The sequence below is a fragment of the Diaporthe citri genome, assembly GCF_014595645.1.
Source record: "Diaporthe citri strain NFHF-8-4 chromosome Unknown scaffold_9, whole genome shotgun sequence".
In the NCBI taxonomy this organism is placed as follows: Eukaryota; Fungi; Ascomycota; class Sordariomycetes; order Diaporthales; family Diaporthaceae; genus Diaporthe; species Diaporthe citri.
In genome coordinates, this window is record NW_025064854.1 from 1,169,089 (window position 1) to 1,187,165 (window position 18,077).

General features: G+C 52.0%; 7 protein-coding genes across 7 annotated transcripts; 6 read left to right on the top strand and 1 right to left on the bottom strand.

The window, feature by feature from the left end:
• Positions 1-2,792: 2,792 nt before the first annotated feature.
• Positions 2,793-3,701, top strand: INS49_015446 (uncharacterized protein; the record flags this gene model as incomplete). The annotated part of the gene is made up of 1 exon (XM_043176127.1): positions 2,793-3,701. The coding sequence occupies one exon, from the start codon at positions 2,793-2,795 to the stop codon at positions 3,699-3,701; it is 909 nt and encodes a 302-aa protein (XP_043019582.1).
• Positions 3,702-4,316: 615 nt separating this feature from the next.
• Positions 4,317-4,762, bottom strand: INS49_015447 (uncharacterized protein; the record flags this gene model as incomplete). Its single annotated transcript, XM_043176128.1, has 2 exons — positions 4,317-4,510; positions 4,579-4,762. The coding sequence occupies 2 exons, from the start codon at positions 4,760-4,762 to the stop codon at positions 4,317-4,319; spliced, it is 378 nt and encodes a 125-aa protein (XP_043019583.1).
• Positions 4,763-5,112: 350 nt separating this feature from the next.
• On the top strand, positions 5,113-6,457 carry INS49_015448 (uncharacterized protein; the record flags this gene model as incomplete). The annotated part of the gene is made up of 2 exons (XM_043176129.1): positions 5,113-5,356; positions 5,490-6,457. The coding sequence occupies 2 exons, from the start codon at positions 5,113-5,115 to the stop codon at positions 6,455-6,457; spliced, it is 1,212 nt and encodes a 403-aa protein (XP_043019584.1).
• A 589-nt stretch (positions 6,458-7,046) lies between these two features.
• On the top strand, positions 7,047-7,712 carry INS49_015449 (uncharacterized protein; the record flags this gene model as incomplete). The annotated part of the gene is made up of 2 exons (XM_043176130.1): positions 7,047-7,135; positions 7,184-7,712. The coding sequence occupies 2 exons, from the start codon at positions 7,047-7,049 to the stop codon at positions 7,710-7,712; spliced, it is 618 nt and encodes a 205-aa protein (XP_043019585.1).
• A 1,165-nt stretch (positions 7,713-8,877) lies between these two features.
• On the top strand, positions 8,878-11,382 carry INS49_015450 (uncharacterized protein; the record flags this gene model as incomplete). The annotated part of the gene is made up of 1 exon (XM_043176131.1): positions 8,878-11,382. One exon carries the CDS (start codon positions 8,878-8,880, stop codon positions 11,380-11,382), a length of 2,505 nt encoding a protein of 834 aa, XP_043019586.1.
• Positions 11,383-12,420: 1,038 nt separating this feature from the next.
• INS49_015451 (uncharacterized protein) lies at positions 12,421-13,710 on the top strand (the record flags this gene model as incomplete). The annotated part of the gene is made up of 2 exons (XM_043176132.1): positions 12,421-12,546; positions 13,087-13,710. 2 exons carry the CDS (start codon positions 12,421-12,423, stop codon positions 13,708-13,710), a joined length of 750 nt encoding a protein of 249 aa, XP_043019587.1.
• Positions 13,711-14,696: 986 nt separating this feature from the next.
• Positions 14,697-16,647, top strand: INS49_015452 (uncharacterized protein; the record flags this gene model as incomplete). Its single annotated transcript, XM_043176133.1, has 3 exons — positions 14,697-14,865; positions 15,409-16,003; positions 16,278-16,647. The coding sequence occupies 3 exons, from the start codon at positions 14,697-14,699 to the stop codon at positions 16,645-16,647; spliced, it is 1,134 nt and encodes a 377-aa protein (XP_043019588.1).
• Positions 16,648-18,077: the final 1,430 nt, after the last annotated feature.

An 18,077-nucleotide genomic window follows, 5' to 3' on the forward strand; every position in this document is an offset into this window, starting at 1 on the left:
GGTTGTTATTATAAAGGTTTTATTATATATAGCTTATTAAAGTATTTATTAAATAAATAATTAAGTATTTTATTAATGCTTTTTATATAAGGGCTGTAAATTATAATTTTAAATTAATATATTTATAATAAGCTAAGTTAATTAAAGTTTAAGCAAGCATTTTATTAATTATATACTTTTTAATAAAAGTTAATGGCTTTTTAATATTATTAGCTATGCTTATAAGTTTTTATAATAAATATTATAAGGAGTAAAATTAATGAAATAAAGAGATATTAATAAAATAGGTAATGCTTAAGAGTAAGTTAATGATGGTAGTTTGGTGGTAAGCAAGTTGTAGTTGTTAGGCTTTTAGGCCTTAAAAGCTAGGGCTTTTTCCCATTATTAAGTCCTTCCATATTAGCCGGAAGTATAGTGTATAACTTACGCTTATTTATAATATAGCATTGCATTAACTTTAATAGTTATAATAATTGCAAGCTTTATTTATTTAGTAATTATAATAATTGCAAGCTTTATTTATTAATAAAATGGAGCTTTATTGGGTTTTGTTAGGTTTTAAAAAGGATTTGAAAATAAGTTTATTTTTAATAAAGTTTTATATATAATAAATGCATATCTTTTAAATAGCAATAAATATATATATAGATATTATAGGGAATGCTACTTAATTTATTTAATTTTTATAATATTTGCTTAGGGAGTTTAATAATATAAAAAGGCTTAAAGAAGTAGTTATTACTATATAGTGCTTGCTAATAAGGAAGATATGATTTTTAGGTTAGGGAAATCCTTATGAAGTTGCTTTTTTTACCTTATTAATTTATAATACTTATAATTATTAATTAGTATTGATAGGTTTCTTATATGTATAATAATTATATGGGAAGTAATTATGTATTGGTATTGTTTTATTTAAGTTTTAAGAGGCTATGTGCCCTGGAGGGGATAACTAAAGTAGCCTTTCAAGTGCAAGGGTTGTACTTGCCAACACTAACATTGTCGTTGAGCAGTTGGTCTACATGCATTTCAGGAATGAGCAATTGGACACCGGGTGCACATGTGTACTAGTATAATGAGATTATTCCATAGGAGATTATCACATAAGAGATTATCCTACAGAAGGTTATCCCATAGGAGATTATCCTACAGAAGGTTAGGAGATCACCCCGTAGGAGGCTATCCTACAGGAGATATCTCATAGGAGGTCATATTACAGGAGTTTATCCCACTGGAATATATCCTCTCGGAGGCTATTCTATGGGAAGGTATCCTACGGGAGGCTGGTCAAGGCCCAGATGAGAATTTATTTGATGAGAACGAGGCTGTCAGAAATAGTTGTGGGTGGACCATTTCGGTCAACGGGAAGGATTCCAAGTGGACGGCGTGTGAAGCATTGCAACTTCTACTGGAAGGATACTACATGGATTGTAGTTCAAGAGATATGGGCTACCATAGTATGGGAACTTTGCATGCGAGGAGCGGAGAGGGAGATAGTTGGGGACAGTCAAAGCCTCACGTGGGAACGCCTAGCCTGGAGCTCACCTCCCAGAAGCTTAACCCAACTCGACACAACAGAGGTGCTCGGCTGTTAGGGATGACAAGCGTTGCACTAAACGAGTGATGTCACCCCATATGCAGTAGTTCACGCCCCAACATGGCATTCTGCGAATGATGCATCTTGCCATTCGGTGCGATCGCAGCGGCCATCGCCGTTTGGATCAAATCCCCTGCTTTGTTGCACTAAATCCAGCAAGGTTCTTTCTCGTTCGTAACCTTCTCTCAAGTAGATTCTCGCGGAGCAAAGGACCAATTGTCCCGGCTGCATAAGAAGCCCAGCCGCCCAACCATGCAGCTGCATCGCCCGGTTGGGCATCACATGCTGCTGTCTCCTGATATGTCGCCCTAGCTTCGCCAGCGGGTGGCAGGTGGCTGACTTGTCTCTAAGGCTGCTGACACTGACATCAGGATCAGCGTGGCCACATTCGCCGTTCGGATTTTGCTCAGGCAGAGAGAGGGTATGGAAAAGGTGATGACCTGGGTCCACGCGCACACCCGTCGAGGAATGGGCGGCCTCGAGGGTTCGGATGAGATCCGGCGTGTCTAGATCAGTTGCTCCCTGGCCATGATCATCAGCCTGTATCAGGTATCAGGAGGTTATCCATAGAAGATCACCCCATAGGAGGCTATCCTATAGGAGGTTATCCCGTAGGAGGTTATCCCATAGCAGGTTATCCCATAGGTTATCCGCGCTGGTGGCAGGTTCCGATCAGTGAGGTGACTCGCCCAGACTTGCCAGCTGCTTTCATATACAAGATCTCTACGAACCAGATAGACGGTTGGCCATAGCCAAGTCAATCTACCTGGCGTAAAGCCCATCACGTATTCCAAGGCAGAACGCTCTCCCGCTCGTGGTTGGCTTTGGCCACTGAACTCTCTCAGTAGAAGGAAGTCCCGACTTTCCACAGCTGGTCCGCTCTAGCAGTTGGACCCCAACAACCTGGTCCTCCCCCCCCCCCCGGCAGTTTGCACCACTGGCCCCACTCCAGACAGAACCCCACCGAAAGACCCATCCAGTCCTGCCTGTCAAGCTCCAGGGAGGGCAATCCAGCCATCGTCATTGTCATTCCTTGACATCACAACAACAAATCAAAACATCACACGATACCCAACACACGTCTTACAACAACACAGCGCACAACACAGGGAGGGAACCCACCGTACTCTCTCAACTCTCATCATCTCGCTCCACATACCACCGCCAAACAAGTATTTCAACAGCAACCGCAGCCATGGCCGAGGTCGTCGAGATCACGGATGCCGTCTCGCACTCCCCTCCTCCGCCCAACGCCAAGCGCCCAAAGGGCATCCTCAAGAACTCCTCGTACCAGGGCCGCTCGCCACCCATCTCCCCTGTCGCCGTCGCTTCCAACAGCCATGCCGTCGACCCCACCACGCCAGATCCCAGCCTCAGCGACAAGGAGGTCACCATCCAAAATACCCAGATCAATGCAGGCCACCGCCGTTCCTCGTCCGCGGCTAGGCCCGTCGGCTCGCGTCGCCAGAGCTCGCGCACCCCTTCTGTCACCGACCCGGCCGAAGAGGCCGACCCCCGCATCAAGTGGGACGAGGCGAACCTCTACCTCACCGAGCAGGAGCGCACCAGCACCATGAAGATCACGGAGCCCAAGACCCCCTACGCGAAGCACTACGACCCCGCCGAGGACCCCAGCGACGACGATGACATCAACGCCCCCGGCGAGGGCTCCAGTGGTATCAACATCAGGAAGCGCAAGGAAGGCAGCCACCACGGCAAGGGCCAGAACGAGGACGACATACCTGGCCTGTCGCTGGGCGAGCCCGAGGAGGCGGTCCCGGATGTCCCGGCCGACGAGGTCGAGCTGAAGCGCCAGCACCGTGGCAGCGGTAGCGCCGTCCACATCGACGGCGCCGCCCAGGACGAGGCCGGCCTGTCGCCCGAGGAGCTCGAGAAGCACCGCCGGTTTGAGGAGATGCGCAAGAAACACTACAAGATGACCTCGGTCGTCCACACACTCGGCCACCCCGAGGAGATCGACACCCTCGCGGCCGAGGACGACGACGACGACGACGAGGATGGCCCGCAGGGAGGCGCGTCTAATGGTGCAGCTGTTCCGCCTGTGCCTCCTCTGCCGTCTGGTATTAATGGCCGGTCGGCTTAGATGGAGCAGGCGCTACTGGCCCTCACTACTGATTGGTAGACGGACGAAGAAACTGGGAAATGAAGATCTTTGGGGGTGGGAGGTCGTATTGGAGACTGTTGGGATTTTCCCAAGCCAGAACAGCGATCCAAGGCTATCGACCAGCTCGTAGAGTAGGAAGGTTGTCGGACTTCCGCAGCGATACAGTCTTTACGGCTGACTTTACGACTTGCACCGTGTCACACTCGTCACGGCAAGGGGGGATACGGGGGATGCGGGGGGTTAAGAGGCACGGCGGTAACATGTCAGGGCACAGACTGGTCCAAGGCGTTTTCGAGGAGTTGTGATCACTTTTTTCGCAGCTTCAGCTCTTTGTTTCCCTTGTTTCATACATACCACGAACATCGCAGGCGCGCGCAAATGGCGGGTTGGTCTCAAGGCATAGTCAGGTCACAAGTAATCCATAGTATTTCCTACGGTGGCCTCTTTTCTCCTGTTTTCTCCAGCGCAGATATTGACGGGTAGGATCTGTGGGTACACAGCCTGAGTTACCCAGTAGGCCCCTCGTTCGACCGTTCCCCTTAACCGTGACAGATGCTGTGCTCCTCTATACCTGGCATGGCCATGTACACCATTTCACAGCAGCCCCTTCCTCGCCAGCTCGACCTTCCTAGCCGCCTCCCCGGCCTTAAACCCTCCTTTTGAAACGCAGATGCGCTGACCGTCCGCCAATTCGAACTTGTCCTCGTGGCTGGGCCAAGCGCAGGGGCAATGGTGTGGGAAGTGCACGCACGCGAGCGTGTCTGGGCAGAGGTAGTTCTCACAGTGGGCTGTCATGCCGTCGTTGTTAGCCATGGCCTTTTCTTACAGAATAACTAGAAAATGTGGCTGCTAATACCTCTGTCAACCTGTGACCTGTACCAGGATGAGTCGGAAGGAGCGTTCTGTTGTTGCTGTTGGTGGTGGTGATGTCCTCCTCCACCACCTTGTTGGCCCCCGAACATCTGCTCGAAGAAGTTGAACTGCGCCGACACCGTGCCCAGTAGGGCAAAGAGAAGCGAAAGGAGGAACTGTTGACGCATTGTGTTCTATGCAGGCAGACAAGATTCAGGAGAAAACGAGAGGCTAGAGTTGGGGCAATTTCTCAAGTGCCTCCTCGCTAATATATGGAGCTGACAAGAGGTTAATTGTCCTCGAGTTGAATCAGTGCAGCTATGCCCACTCCCGGCCGAACCCCCTTCGTCAGCGGCCAAGCTGTCCAAATTCACGGCCGGCCAACCCCTGCAACAGCCTTATCGTTATCATCAGCCAGATGACTAAGCCAATCAACGTCCGGGCAGCAATTTTCTGGATGAGCGCATCGAAAGCGGCCTCGAACGGAGCTCTATCTCGCCAGCACGGAGCTCGCAACACCCCACAGCGACCCCCAGATATGATGCGGCTCGGTCAATTGCAACGGCCATTACAAGCCGTTGCTGTGGCGGGCTCTTGCCGACCAACCCTCGCCACATTCGCCCTGCCGTCCCGGCCAGCAGTGCAGGCGACGCCGGCGCAAGCGCACCCGTCAGATGGCGGCGTGGAAGGGAGGAGGTATGCCAGTGTCAAGTCCCAGGGAGCATACAGGATACCAAACAAGAAGACGATAGCCAAGAAGCTGGGCGCAAAGAAGAGCGGTGGTAGGTTTATACCCACTGTTGCTACCGTCTAACGCCTACTGTCCTCGCATCGGGAATGGCACGCGGACGGAGGTTGTTGGAGCGAGATTTTGGAGTAATTGAGCTGACAGCCTCGTCTTACTTTGCCTCCCAGACCAACATGTCATCCCCGGGAACATCATCTTCAAACAGCGAGGCACAATGTGGCACCCCGGCGAGAATGCCCTCAAGGGCCGTGACCACACAATCCATGCCGCCGTCGAGGGCTACGTGAAGTATTACCGCGATCCCCAACTACACGCGACAAGACAATACATCGGCGTCGCATTCAACCGAGACGACACCCTCCCCTACCCGAAGGACGCACCCCGGCGGCGCAAGCTCGGCATGGTGGCCGTACCGCGCAAGGTCCACGAGAAGAAGGACGCCATCTCCGCGAGCGGTATTCCAAGACGAGTCGTGCGGCAGGCTGGAATATTCGACATCGAGGCCCTGGAGCAGCGACTCTGGTCGCGGGACAAGGCACGCGAACTAGAGGAAGCCAGGAAGGCGGCAGCATCATCAGCAACCGCGTCCGGGGCAAACGCAGCAGCCGAGGCAGCCGCGGCCGCCGGGGAGACGGAGCCGACGCCCATAACGGGCGCGGAGGAGGGCAAGGCGGAGGCGGGCGCCGCCAAGGGGAAGAAGCGGACGCGGTCGCAGCAGCGGCGGCTGGTGCACCCGCTGGCGTTCATCCAGAAGCGGTGGCTGGAGCGGCGGCGGACGCGGACGCTGCACCTGAACCCGCGCAGCTACAGCTACACCGAGACCAACGCGGCGATCGGGCGGCTGGCGTCGCGGACCATGTACACGCCGCCGTGGAAGCTGGGCGGGCGCAAGGCGCGGTTCAGGGCCCGCCGGGGCCGCCGCGAGGAGCGCATCAAGCAGATCGCCGCGAACCGCAAGCTGGTCAAGGCCGAGAAGGAGAAGGAGCGCATCGCTGAGGAGGCCAAGAGGGCGCGCATGCTTGCTAAGCAGAGGGCTAAGGGCCAGGGGCGCACGCAGAAGGAGGGGGTGAAGGAGGGGCCTAAGGAAGGGGAGAACGGCGGTGGGAAGGAGGGTGAGAAGAAGGTCGATGCGTGAGGTGGGCTGTCTGTATGATACTGAGAGGTGGTGTGTCAATACAAAAAAAACATTGGAAAGCGGGCCTGTTCAGATGTTGAGATATACCGGAAGCAACTGATATAAGCTGTGTTCGACACGTCCAGCAGGTGCAGGTGTCTCCCCTGGGTCTGGCAGTGCGTCCAGAGCATGACAAACACCAGGGCCGCTGATTGAGAAATTCAAGTGACTGCCGCGATCTAGGTACACGTCTACAGGTTCCTGGGTGCTCTACACCCATGCCCAGATAACGAGGCGTTGTCCTGTTAGTACAACGGCGCTGTCAGTCGAATCTGCCTCTGGCATGGACGCATGGAAAACAGTATCGTGGCGGTATAGGAACGCACGTTATTGGTGACAGCCGAGTGCGAGTCCTACCTGCGGATACATAAGTCAGGCTGAGCCCGCTTCGCCTCGGGCTGAGCAGCAGCTCCTACGGCATATCATGCTGGTGCTGACCTTGCTTCCATAATTTCTCATTAAGGATAGTTGTCGCGGTCGCCCGCTTTTCTAGCTCTTTCCCCCTCATGGCACCTCAACTAAGCTTCTTCGCTGCCAGCTGTCATTCTCCATGGCTGCCCCAGGCTTCGGATTTTCTGCGGGCGACTTCATCGCCGCTGTAGACCTTGTCAAGAAACTCATTCGCTCCACAATCCAGGTGTGAGTGCTACCATATGGAGACTGTATACAGCCTGCTGACTTTGCTAGGTCCGCCACCAATCTGCAAGAACAACGCCTAGACAACTGCACGCTGTTGTTGCAAGAGGTATGCGATGACACGAAGGAATCGAATTCCTGCGCCGAACAGAACAGTCAGACACTCGAGACCCATACCGGCATTATGGAAACAATTTCACGCGTTGTCTCAGGCTTGGTGTTTGGGACACAAGAGGATGGGCTCTTGTTACTTGTCCATAAGGGCCTGCAGTGGCACATCAGAATCTTCGACACCGTCACTCAGATGCAGCAGCTTTTGTGCAGTATACCACCCCGGATCGAGCGCGAACAACCCGTCCTTTTTGAGGACGCACCTAGGAGGCTTACAACGTTCCATGTTGAGTTCATAAATTCCTATAATGCCTTCCAGGCCGTTCTTGAGGCTCGCTTTGAGAACATGCCTGGACTGGCGAAAGTCCGAAATCTGGAGTACGCCATGCAGGATACACGGTTCAAGCGCATACTTGATCTTTCCGATCCTTGGGAAACATCATTCGACCCGGGAGAAAGTTTGTTATGAGCATGGTCTTTCAACTGCCTAACGCAGTGGAATCATCTTGCCCAGGCTGCTCTAAAGAAACATATAATCGCATCGTGAACGAAGGCTCAGACGTTCAGTGGTACGAAGGAGTCCCTTTTATTCCACTTTCTGAGGCAAGTGCCTCAGCACTGATCTGACAAAACGGTAGTGAGAATCCTGACTGCCGTATTTTCTATCGCTACGTCCCAGATGCCCATGATTCGAAACTAGGCAAGAGAAAACAATCAGAGCCATGCAGCAGTCCCGCCAAGAGAATGAAGCATGGGCAGAAAGATAACGGTACTGGTGAGGATGACCAGGACGAAATACGCGAGTTCCGTCGCGTACAGATTATGCATGGGGAATTCAACAGCTCTTTAGAGCGACTCCCGTTCCCCGAAGACACGACAAGAAGATGCATCAAAGAAATCTACCACAACGTCTACGATAACAGCGAGAGCGACATCACTGAACAATTCCATGCTTGTCGCCAGGATCACATATGTAGCGATCCTATCGTACGCGAGTACGACCGCAAGATCAGTCCCCGTGGATCGCAACTAATTGACTCAAGGGATCTCGGATGTCCAGATGATACAACAAATATTGAAGAGTGTACTGATTAATATTAATCTGATGTCTCTGTGCTTGGCAATTATACATTCTTCCTAGGTAGCATGATGAAGTGTGTTTCTAAAGGCACAAGGCCACGCAGGTGGGGCAGTATCTGAGCCTAGACCTGATTATAGACGGTTGAGACAACGTGTTAGCACTGGACTGTGCACCTTTGAATTACCCTAGTGGATGCTACAGCTACGGCTTTGGGCCAGGTGTTAAGGCGGCCAGATCCCCTAAAAGCTCTGTACAGGATGAGCAATAATTGAGTAACCACCTTATTAAAACAACTTAAACATTTTCTATTGCCTCTTAACTTACTAATTTAATATAAAAAGTATGAAAGCTAGAAGTTATATATATTAGCTAATTTCATCCTGATTTATACCCTTATCTTTAATGCATAGAGTGGTGATAGGCCTTAATCAGCTAGCTGTGTTTTACATCCTAGAAGGAGCTATGACAGTTTGGTTTGAGCTGCAGTTCAACCGTACCATCCCTATCGCCAGCCATCACCACCGGCCAGCTTGGCTCAACAAGGACAGCAACCATGCAGGGTCGAGCTGATGGAGATGGGGGGAGGGCAAAGGGCAACGCCAAGAAACGCGACCTGGACGACGCGCTCAAGGTTGGTCTTGGCACGCGAGACTCTGACGCGAAGCGAAGGCACACAGCCGGTGGACCAGGTCACCAACACGACGAGAGCACGCCTAACAGTTCCAGCTTCCACTCTGATGGGCGAGATGTCAAGAGAAACGGCACATCGAATTCCTTCAAGTCCCAACGCGATACACTTCCGTTCTCATCGCGCCCGTTCGGCTTGCCTGCACAACAGGCACACCGTTCCCTGAGACCGCCCAACAGTGGTGACTCAGCGCCTAAGGCTTCAAGGGCTTCAGGGGCTTCACAGGGTACCCGGGGTGCCAAACCAGGCCTGCTAGGTGGTCTCTTCAGCGGCTTTGGTCACTACAAGTCGAAGCAAAACCCCGTGCCTAATGGACCACCAACCTCGTCAAGCACGTGGTCGGACGCGTCCTCCGTTCCCGCCGGCTCGACTGAGGCCTTGAACGCCGAGATATGGAATGAAATACCTCGGACACCTTGGCACTCCTTGAGGTATGGGCACAAGCCTGCGGACCGGGCAGCTGGAGGGGAGGGCAAGCCACAGAGCTATGACAGGCCCGCCCAGGGAGCCCGATCCCGCAACGCCGACCACGCCGTCACTGGCTCGCAACGCCGGCAGTCTGATACGCAAGACAATACACTACCTGCTTCTCGACTCAAGGGGAAAAGAAGAGCTCAGTACGATGACAATCTAAGCTACGATGTTTTGTACCTCGAGGACGATGACGAGGACAGCGATGAGAAGGACGACGAGCACGCCACTGCTTTCCCCAAAACCCGGCAAGGCAGCGCTCGTCTTGGAGCTCGCGGCAGCAGTGGCAGTCTCTTGAAGGGTAATCCCGATGCTGGCTCAAACGGCGAGCGCAAACCCCGACAGCTTTCCTACGACAAGACACCGTCTGGATCTGGGCTGCGTCTTCATAGCTCGTCATCTTCTGTGGATGCTGAGCAGGACAGTACCTCCACGAATCCCTCCGATCTTGACCGCGCCATGGCCGAATCCAAAGTCTGGGCTTACGTAGCTCCGTTCGTACCGCAGAATTGGACTACATCTTTTACTGACCGCCTGGAGACGAGCGCATTCATCCAGGCCATCTCCTTGCCACTCAGGAACAAGATGGATATGGAATGGCTCTCCGGAACAAAGAAGTCCCATCAAAGAGCATACCGTGCCCTGATGAGTGTCATCTTCCAGGCCATCGGAGTTGAGGCTCGCTGTAAGCCATGCGAGTCAAAGATCCTGGAAAGACGGCGCAACTGTAAGGTCCTGCCCCCAGAAGCTGAGGGGATGCGGGAGCTCCAGGAGGTCTGCGGGTCGCAGTGCGTGAACTGCTACTTTTTTCACGCGACGAAGCCTTGCGAATTCCCGCCATCGTCAACCACGACCAAGCAGACCCCAATCCCTGTTCCAACCCCACCGGTCACGCGTCCCATGCCAATTGTTGAGCGCGCTTTGGATCCGCCTTCTGTCGTTCGTCCTCTCCCAGCAGCCATACGCCCACATGCTCCTACGTACTCGTCGTACAAGGCCACGAAAGCGGAGAAACCCATTTCAGAGAGCCCTGTTCCGATCCCATTGTTTGCAATCCGAGGTCCAAACCGTCAAGGCCAGTCGACACAAATGTCGAATGTGTCTTCAGAGATATCACCCTCGGGAGTTTTACTCAAGGTTCGTCGGTCGAATAGGGTCTCCAAGACAGACAATCAGTCCGGTGATAGCAGCATTTTCAAGGGCAGTGGCAACACGGGCGAAGCGGAATCACATTCAGCCGTATCGAACGCCGGGTCTTCGGAAGCTGCATCGGCCTCTGGCGGATTGGCGTCTGGTAGACCTAGCACCAAGGAGTCGACGGCAACCGCTTCGAATGCGTCTGCCGATGAGATCTCCAGCTCACAGCTGGCAGGGAGAGCATTCAGCTTGTTTGGCGACATGAGCCGGCTCCCTGTTGAGGAGCAGGCTGTATTGTGGAACCAGATGCAGCAGATGGCCGGGATTCTGCAGACGGGCACAGTGACGAGGATCTCCATAACCAAAAGCACACCCCCAAACCTACCTCCCGGTCCCCGGGTGGCGGCTGCGGAGTGGGAGATCGCCCCCGGCAGGCTCATCGTTGACGACAAGCACCTAGCGTTCTCCACGTCCTTCCTCAGCCGTGAGATCGTCAGCCTAAAGGCTGCGCAACAACTCAGCCCGACTCAGAGTGTCCTGAACAAGGGCATCGCGGCTCTCAACCAGCTTAGCGTGGGCCAGGAAGAGGGCTGGGACTGCACGTGCTCGGTGATCAGAGGTGTGCTCAAGATGATGGTCGGAGACTTGGAGGCGACGATCGGGCAGGGTGGCGTGATTGTCATCGAGAAGGAGTGCATCATCACGAACATATCTCACAAGGAGGCGAGAATCCAAGTGTGGTGGAGGAAGGCGGATGGCTGAATTTCCAACTCTCCGGACCTGCGTATGAGGTTGGTATGCTCTGGTGCAGCAGCGGTGGTGCCATGGATTCCGCTGCTCACTGCCAACCGCGTGGGTATGTGCTTGTTGGTTTGAAGCAGATATTCGATTCTCTCCGGCTCATACGCAAAGTAGCTAGTTGCTCCTCCCTATTTCTGTGCCAGATACCGTGCCATCAGGCGAGGTCCACGGTTTCGGTCAGCAATGACAAGGTATAGACCCTGCAGATACCAATGGCTGAATTTTGAAGGCTACATCAACATCACCGCAGTCATGATATTTGAGGCGTTTCAAACGCCGCCTTGCCACCAGAGGTATTCTCGGAGTGGACTTTCTGTCAGCACTGGGAGCTTTGCCGATCGAAGCGAGTCGTCATTCTGTTGTAGTCACTTAGAAGATGATCGGTGCAGCTTCTCCCTGTTCCAAGAAGACCCGCATTCATCTTGGCCCCAGGTCAGGGATTCTTGCGCTGGAGATTGGTATGCGAGGCTCGAGGACGGCGAAGCTGATAAAAGTCTGAGGAGACCCAATCATGACCGAACCTCTGGATCGAATCTGAGGCCGCGAATGCAGCAGAAGTAATTAATGGGTCCGGATACTGGCCGCCATATAAGGTCCAGGCCGCACATGATAACCTCAACGGCGATATTGGTCTATTCCAGAATGTTATATTGATCATTTGGTCTTTACATTTGCAAGACATCTCCGCCAATCTCGCGGTCCAACAACAGCTGACAAAGGTCAACATGCTACGCCTTCCTACATTAAGCGTAAGCAGGGCCCGAATGCGGCAACTATAGCAGGCTGTTGGTTCCAAGGTGTTATTCGCTGCACTCTTGCAATCCTGCAGTCCTTAGTGTGGGGTCCTCGTGGCTGGAAGCGGTACTGTTGGCGCTAGCTAGGTAAGCTACGTCCGTAGGATGCTATGGTGCCTGGATCTGTCGATACTTCGTAAGCAGCCCAACGACATCAGCTCATCACTTTCCAACAATCTGCTCCATCAAGCCCAACCAAATCACCATGGCGGCGGTAAGCTCAGGTTCCACTGCCGATTCTCTATCGTCGCGCGCTGCAGAGTATCTTGCACAAGACCGATTCCATCAACGGTTCACACTGCCTGCCACAGCAGAGCACGGCGAGCTCCAAGTTAGTTACGCAGACGTCGGACGCACTCCGAAACAAGGTGACGATGGCACTCATTGTCCGACGGTGCTATTCATTCCAGGAATGTTTGCATCTCGCTATCTCAGTGTCTGGATGCATGCTATCGCAGAAAAGCTGGGCGTCCGGGTTCTGATTGTGGACAGGTAGGTGTGGCCTCTCACAATGCGGCTCGTTGATCCCGATTAGCTGACGGACTTGTCTCCATCCAGGCCGGGTATGGGCCACTCGACCAGTATACCGCTTCAGCAGCGAGTCAGTGTTTGGATTGAAGTGGTGCCTCCCCTTCTGGCCCATTTACAGATAGCGCATGTCGCCTTGGCATCCCACAGTTCAGGCACCATTTACCTTCTCAACACTCTTGTTCGTTGTCGTGGTATCCTTGACCCAGATAGGCCAATGGTTGCCTTGGTAGGTACGGCCATCTTCCCATCCACGAATAACGCAAGGTGGTGAGGCACACGAATTAACTGGACGACAGCACCGTGGGTTGACCCGGCTCATTCTCATGTCATGTCCATGCAGATGGCGAAGAACCTGCCTACCAGTATATTTGGCGCTTGGCATCACATGCCCAAGATTGTATCGGCTGGTGGGACAGCGTTCAACAAAATCTCTAAACTACTGCCTTCGAGCAGCGGTGTCAACGCTGCGGAGACGCCACCGCTGGAGAGAAACCGCCAGAGGATAGAGCGCGACTATGGGCTGCCGGTGGAGCTGCAGAAGGAGCTGCAAACCCTGACACTTAAGGCTATTTTCAGCGAGAGCATGGTCGGCGCAGATAGCGAGGCACTGTGTTGCCTCCGGAAAGGGCCTGCTGGGTTGTGGGCCGACTGCGATGACTATGCGCTCTTTGTCAGGAAGCTGGCCGAGCTTGAGAGAGGCCGACGAGCAGAAGATGGCGGTGATAACAGAGAAAAGCTGAGAATAAGTGCTTACTTTGCCGAGACCGATTCTATGATTGGTAAAAGAGGCCAAAGCTACATGGAGGATTGCTGGAAAGGTAGTGGGGAAGGCGAGTTTCAGGACGTGCTGGATTTCACGACCACGACAGTCAGAGAGACAGATCACGACAGTGTCGTACAGTCCGTCGAGGTTTTGGAGCAGATATTTCTCGATGCTGGTGGTGCTGCGCCATCAAGCCTTTAATGTGGAGTTACAAACCTTCAAAACATGGGGTCTATCTCTTGGAAGCCAGCCAAAATTTCTTGCCTATCAGATGCATTCGCGGAGTGCAGTGATCTGGCAGCACCCATACTCGCATCCGTCGGCAATTTCTTGCCCAGTTCTGAAAGTTAAACAAACACTGATATGAAGGAAAAGGTTGGGCATGGTCCTAATGTCATGGCTCTCTTCACTCGCTGAACATGGGTACCCTCGCGCACCATTGGTAGATAGCCTTGAGAGCAAGTAACAACCTCAGCCACATTTCCGCATTCCTTCCTTAGATTCCCGGTCTATCCCTTTCCTACCTAGGTATCCTAAGATGAATGGGTCAGTAGCAAAATCGCGTTAGAAGTAATGAGCATGATTCGTTTATTTCTGAGCGCTATACAGGAGGCCACATTGTGAAGATGATCTGAAGTATAGTGCAATCTTTAAGAAAAATAGATACTCCCCAGAATCATAGTTACCATTTGATCACTGAGCCTCGGGAGCCAAATTCTGACATGTGGGCACTGGTGCTTTTGGACCCGGCCCACGCACGTTTACCACCCACCCGTTTGCATAAAAGTTTGTCAACCCAACAAGCTCATAATTTTAAGAAGAAGCTCAACTATCACCTGCTTCTTTTCATCAGCTTAAGCTTCCCATTCCCTTTCAATGAGCCCCCAAAGCTTAGCTACCAGCTTTCTACCAGCAACCACCTTCTTGCACACCCACTTGTTTGCACCCCCGCCCCCGCGCCCGTTTGCACAAAAGTTTGTTTCCCCAATAATCCCATACTTTGGAAGAAGCTTAACTGCCATCTACTTCTTCTCATCAGCTCAAGCTTCTTATTCCCTTTCAGCAAGCTCCCACAGTTTAGCTACCAGCTTTCTACCAGCAACCACCTCCCTGCATCACCTGCCACTGATCCAGACCTTTGCACGCTTTCTACCAGCATACGTGTTATCAAATTCCCGCTCTCCAAGATGTCCGCCTATCAATCTCCCAAGACCGGCAACAAGAGGAAGCGGCCCAGTGTGGACTCTGAGCGCCCCTACCGCCCTACTGGTCCCCAGCTGCGTCTTTCTTCGCCTCGTGGACACAGGAACGTCCAAGCCATGGCCCAGAATCAATCCATGCCCTTCCTGACTAGAGGTTCGCGCGAAGGTGCTGATGATGATAGTGTATCACTGTCAAGCGGATCAGATACTTCCATCCCACCCGGCAACTCTTTCCAGGCTCGTCGCTCTGAGTCACTGCGATTGAGGGTTGAGCTCAGGAACGATCGCTCTGGAGACTAGCAACCACAAGACGATCATTCTGGTACTCGGGCCCATTTAAACCACGGAAATAATGATCACTCACCCGGCCGTCAGGATTCCGAGGACACAATCGATGTTCACTCAACTCCGGAGCGGAGCAGAGGCAGCAAGACCAGTCGTAGACAGGTTCAGAGCGCCAACATAAAGTCTGCTAAAAGCAATGATCATGAGAAGATTTCCAATGACCAGGCATTACCACGATCACATACGGGCAGGCCTTACCTTCAATTTAAAAGTATGTTCATGTCACCACCTTCTCTATGTAAAGTTTACTTATTTTTCCAAGTCATACATCTATCTCATGTCTTCTGCTTTGTAAATTATCCTGAATTATCAGGTTAATGATCAAACTAACTAATCACAGTGCATGCGCAAGGCGCTCTGATCCCAGACAAGTGGGAGGATGCACGCCAGAATTTGCCGGGCAATGACAATCTCGACGGCACCCTCTCAATCATAGGCACACGATCGCGAGGCCAAGACGGCTGCGTTGACATTTCACGAAACCCTCGGTCCTCTGAAGACAGACCACCTGATGCGCTCCAGCCGGACACGCCGTCGATTAAGCCGTCCCAGAAAGCTGCACCAGGCGTTGCCAGCTCCTCTGGAGTTCTGAAACAGTCACACCAGATTGCGAGACCCATCGCCGAGGTTGGGGATCGACGAACAGTGGAGAGCGATATCGAGCCCGCAGAGACGACCGCGGATGCTGCATACAACGCCTATACTTGCCTGGGGAAGGCTCACCCAAAGCTCCCGTACAGCGACGTTATGGTTTTCCTCTCTGAATTGCCCTCTGCAGAAGGCGCCCTGGACATCAATTCCACGCCGCAAACACAGGTTGGGCGAACCACGCAGATGGTCTTCGAGCTCCCTAGACGCAAAGGCAAGTCCTTTCCGATCAAAAGCACTGCCAGGGGGATCGCCCGTGTGAAAGCCGCGTTGGCTCAGTCCCACGGGATCGTATCTGAGTAAGTGACATATAAAGGGGCTGTTGAGTACATGTACTAAGATGGATGCTTGCAGGTCCCCGTGTGCACATTGTGCTGCTGGAAAAGGCCTTTGGAAAACCTGTATGCGAGCGCCTGCGATGCCTGGCGACGATCAGGACGTGTTCAAGGGGGCCTGCCCTTCTTGCTACTACTTTGGCAGGGGCCATATCTGCCGGTCCGAACCAAACGTTCAACAGGGTATAGCTTCCGCTACACCGGCGATTAGATCCTCCTCTCCTCCTCTCAAAGACAGACGCGAGCGGAATCGAAGCAAAGCTGGTCAGGAGGCCTCAGGTGCTCAGGAGGACTCAGCTTCTCCCCACCGTGTGGGAGAGGACCGAGCCAAGAGTGTGTCCGCCGATGGACAGAACTCGCAGGATCCTATGCACAATTTTCAGGATCTAGCCATCAAAGTTGGCCTCCGCGCCCGAAAATTGCCTCCTGAGGAGCAGCAGGCTACGCTCGAGAGGGTTGAGTCTCTTCTTGCGATCGATGGCCTCGAGCTTGATGAATTGGACATGGCACGCTGTATCCTTGAATCACCTATTGAACAGAAGATCGAAGCCGCGCAGATGATGCTCCGGATTTTGCGGCCCATGTTGAGCCGAAAGCCCACCAGCTAAGGATTTGGTCCGAAGAAAGCTGCTCATGTTGATGCAAGTGGCATCCCTCTGGGCTATGGGCTTTGATACTTGGCGTCGCCAAACAGAACAACGAAGGGAAACGTCCTGTGGATATTCTGCGAGATAAAGTCACATGGACTCTTGGGTTCTTGTGTGAGGTTGGGGATTGGCACAAGTGAGACTGTCATTCTGGCAGGGCTGATGCTCACAAGACCAGATCGATATTGTATGGAAATTAGACCATAGTCCCTCTCTGACAGAGGCTAGATTGAATGCAAATGAAACCGCACACCTGTAACGCTCTGATATAAATAAATTTCTTCCTCTTCGTTACCATGACAGCCAGTTCATAGAGTTAATTCTTCAGGATGCGATCCTCCAAGACCTTGCCAATTGCTTCCGTCTGGGCTGGCATGACCGTAGCTCCCTGTTGTCGTCACCATCACCTTCCCTCATGAAAGCCACACCTTCTTCGTCATTTGAACCCTGCGCATTCTCCGTCGTATCTTCTCTAGACTCTTGAGGATCCTTTTCCTGTTGTATGTTGAAGCTCCGATGACACATATAATGACAATGTTCATGATAATTTTGGTGATAGTAGCAATGAGGATCAGTGTTTCATTCATTTTGTGTTAAGCATAAACTCGGCTTTAGCAATTTTTAATATTATAAACATTGGTACAGTGAGTTTTAACATCAGAAAATGTTGATTAATGCTAGTTATTAATTTACTTGCAATTCTCTATTATGGATGATTTAATACTGAATCAGCGGAAGATTTGCAAAGTACGATCTTATGAGATTAGTTGCAGTTCTCAAAAGACTCGCAAGCTTAAACCACGCCAGGAATACATAGCAGTGTCAGCCCAAATATACCTGGCCAAGATAAGGCCTGCAGGCCTACAGGGGAAGGGGTTGTTGATTCTAACCAAACGTGGCTCAACAGAGTTAAGTACATGCACAGCACTTGCAGCATGAGCCGGCATATGCGACCACATTGCGTTGTTGGTCTTGCGATGTTGCAGGAGCTTTGCCGCTGGCTGCCAGTATTGATAATGAGAACGGATAGTCACATAGAAAGAAATGGCTGGTATACAGATACATTACACCCCTAGTGCACTCACACCCAACACACCCACGCCCAACACGCCCACACCCAATTCACATACCTAAATCCAGTTCACATACCTGATTCCCACACTTATATACTTATATAATGTGCAAGTTAGGCATATAAATTAGGTATAGGTGTATGAATTAGGTGTGTGTAAATTGGGCGTGGGTGTGGGTGTGGGTGTTATGCTCTGATCAGCCGGGGGAACACTATTGAAGAGCTATCCGTGTAACATCCATTTCCTTCTGTATGAATATCCATTCTCTTGATGATACATTTGCATGTAGAAAAACGACCACGTCCGGAAGACGGCGAC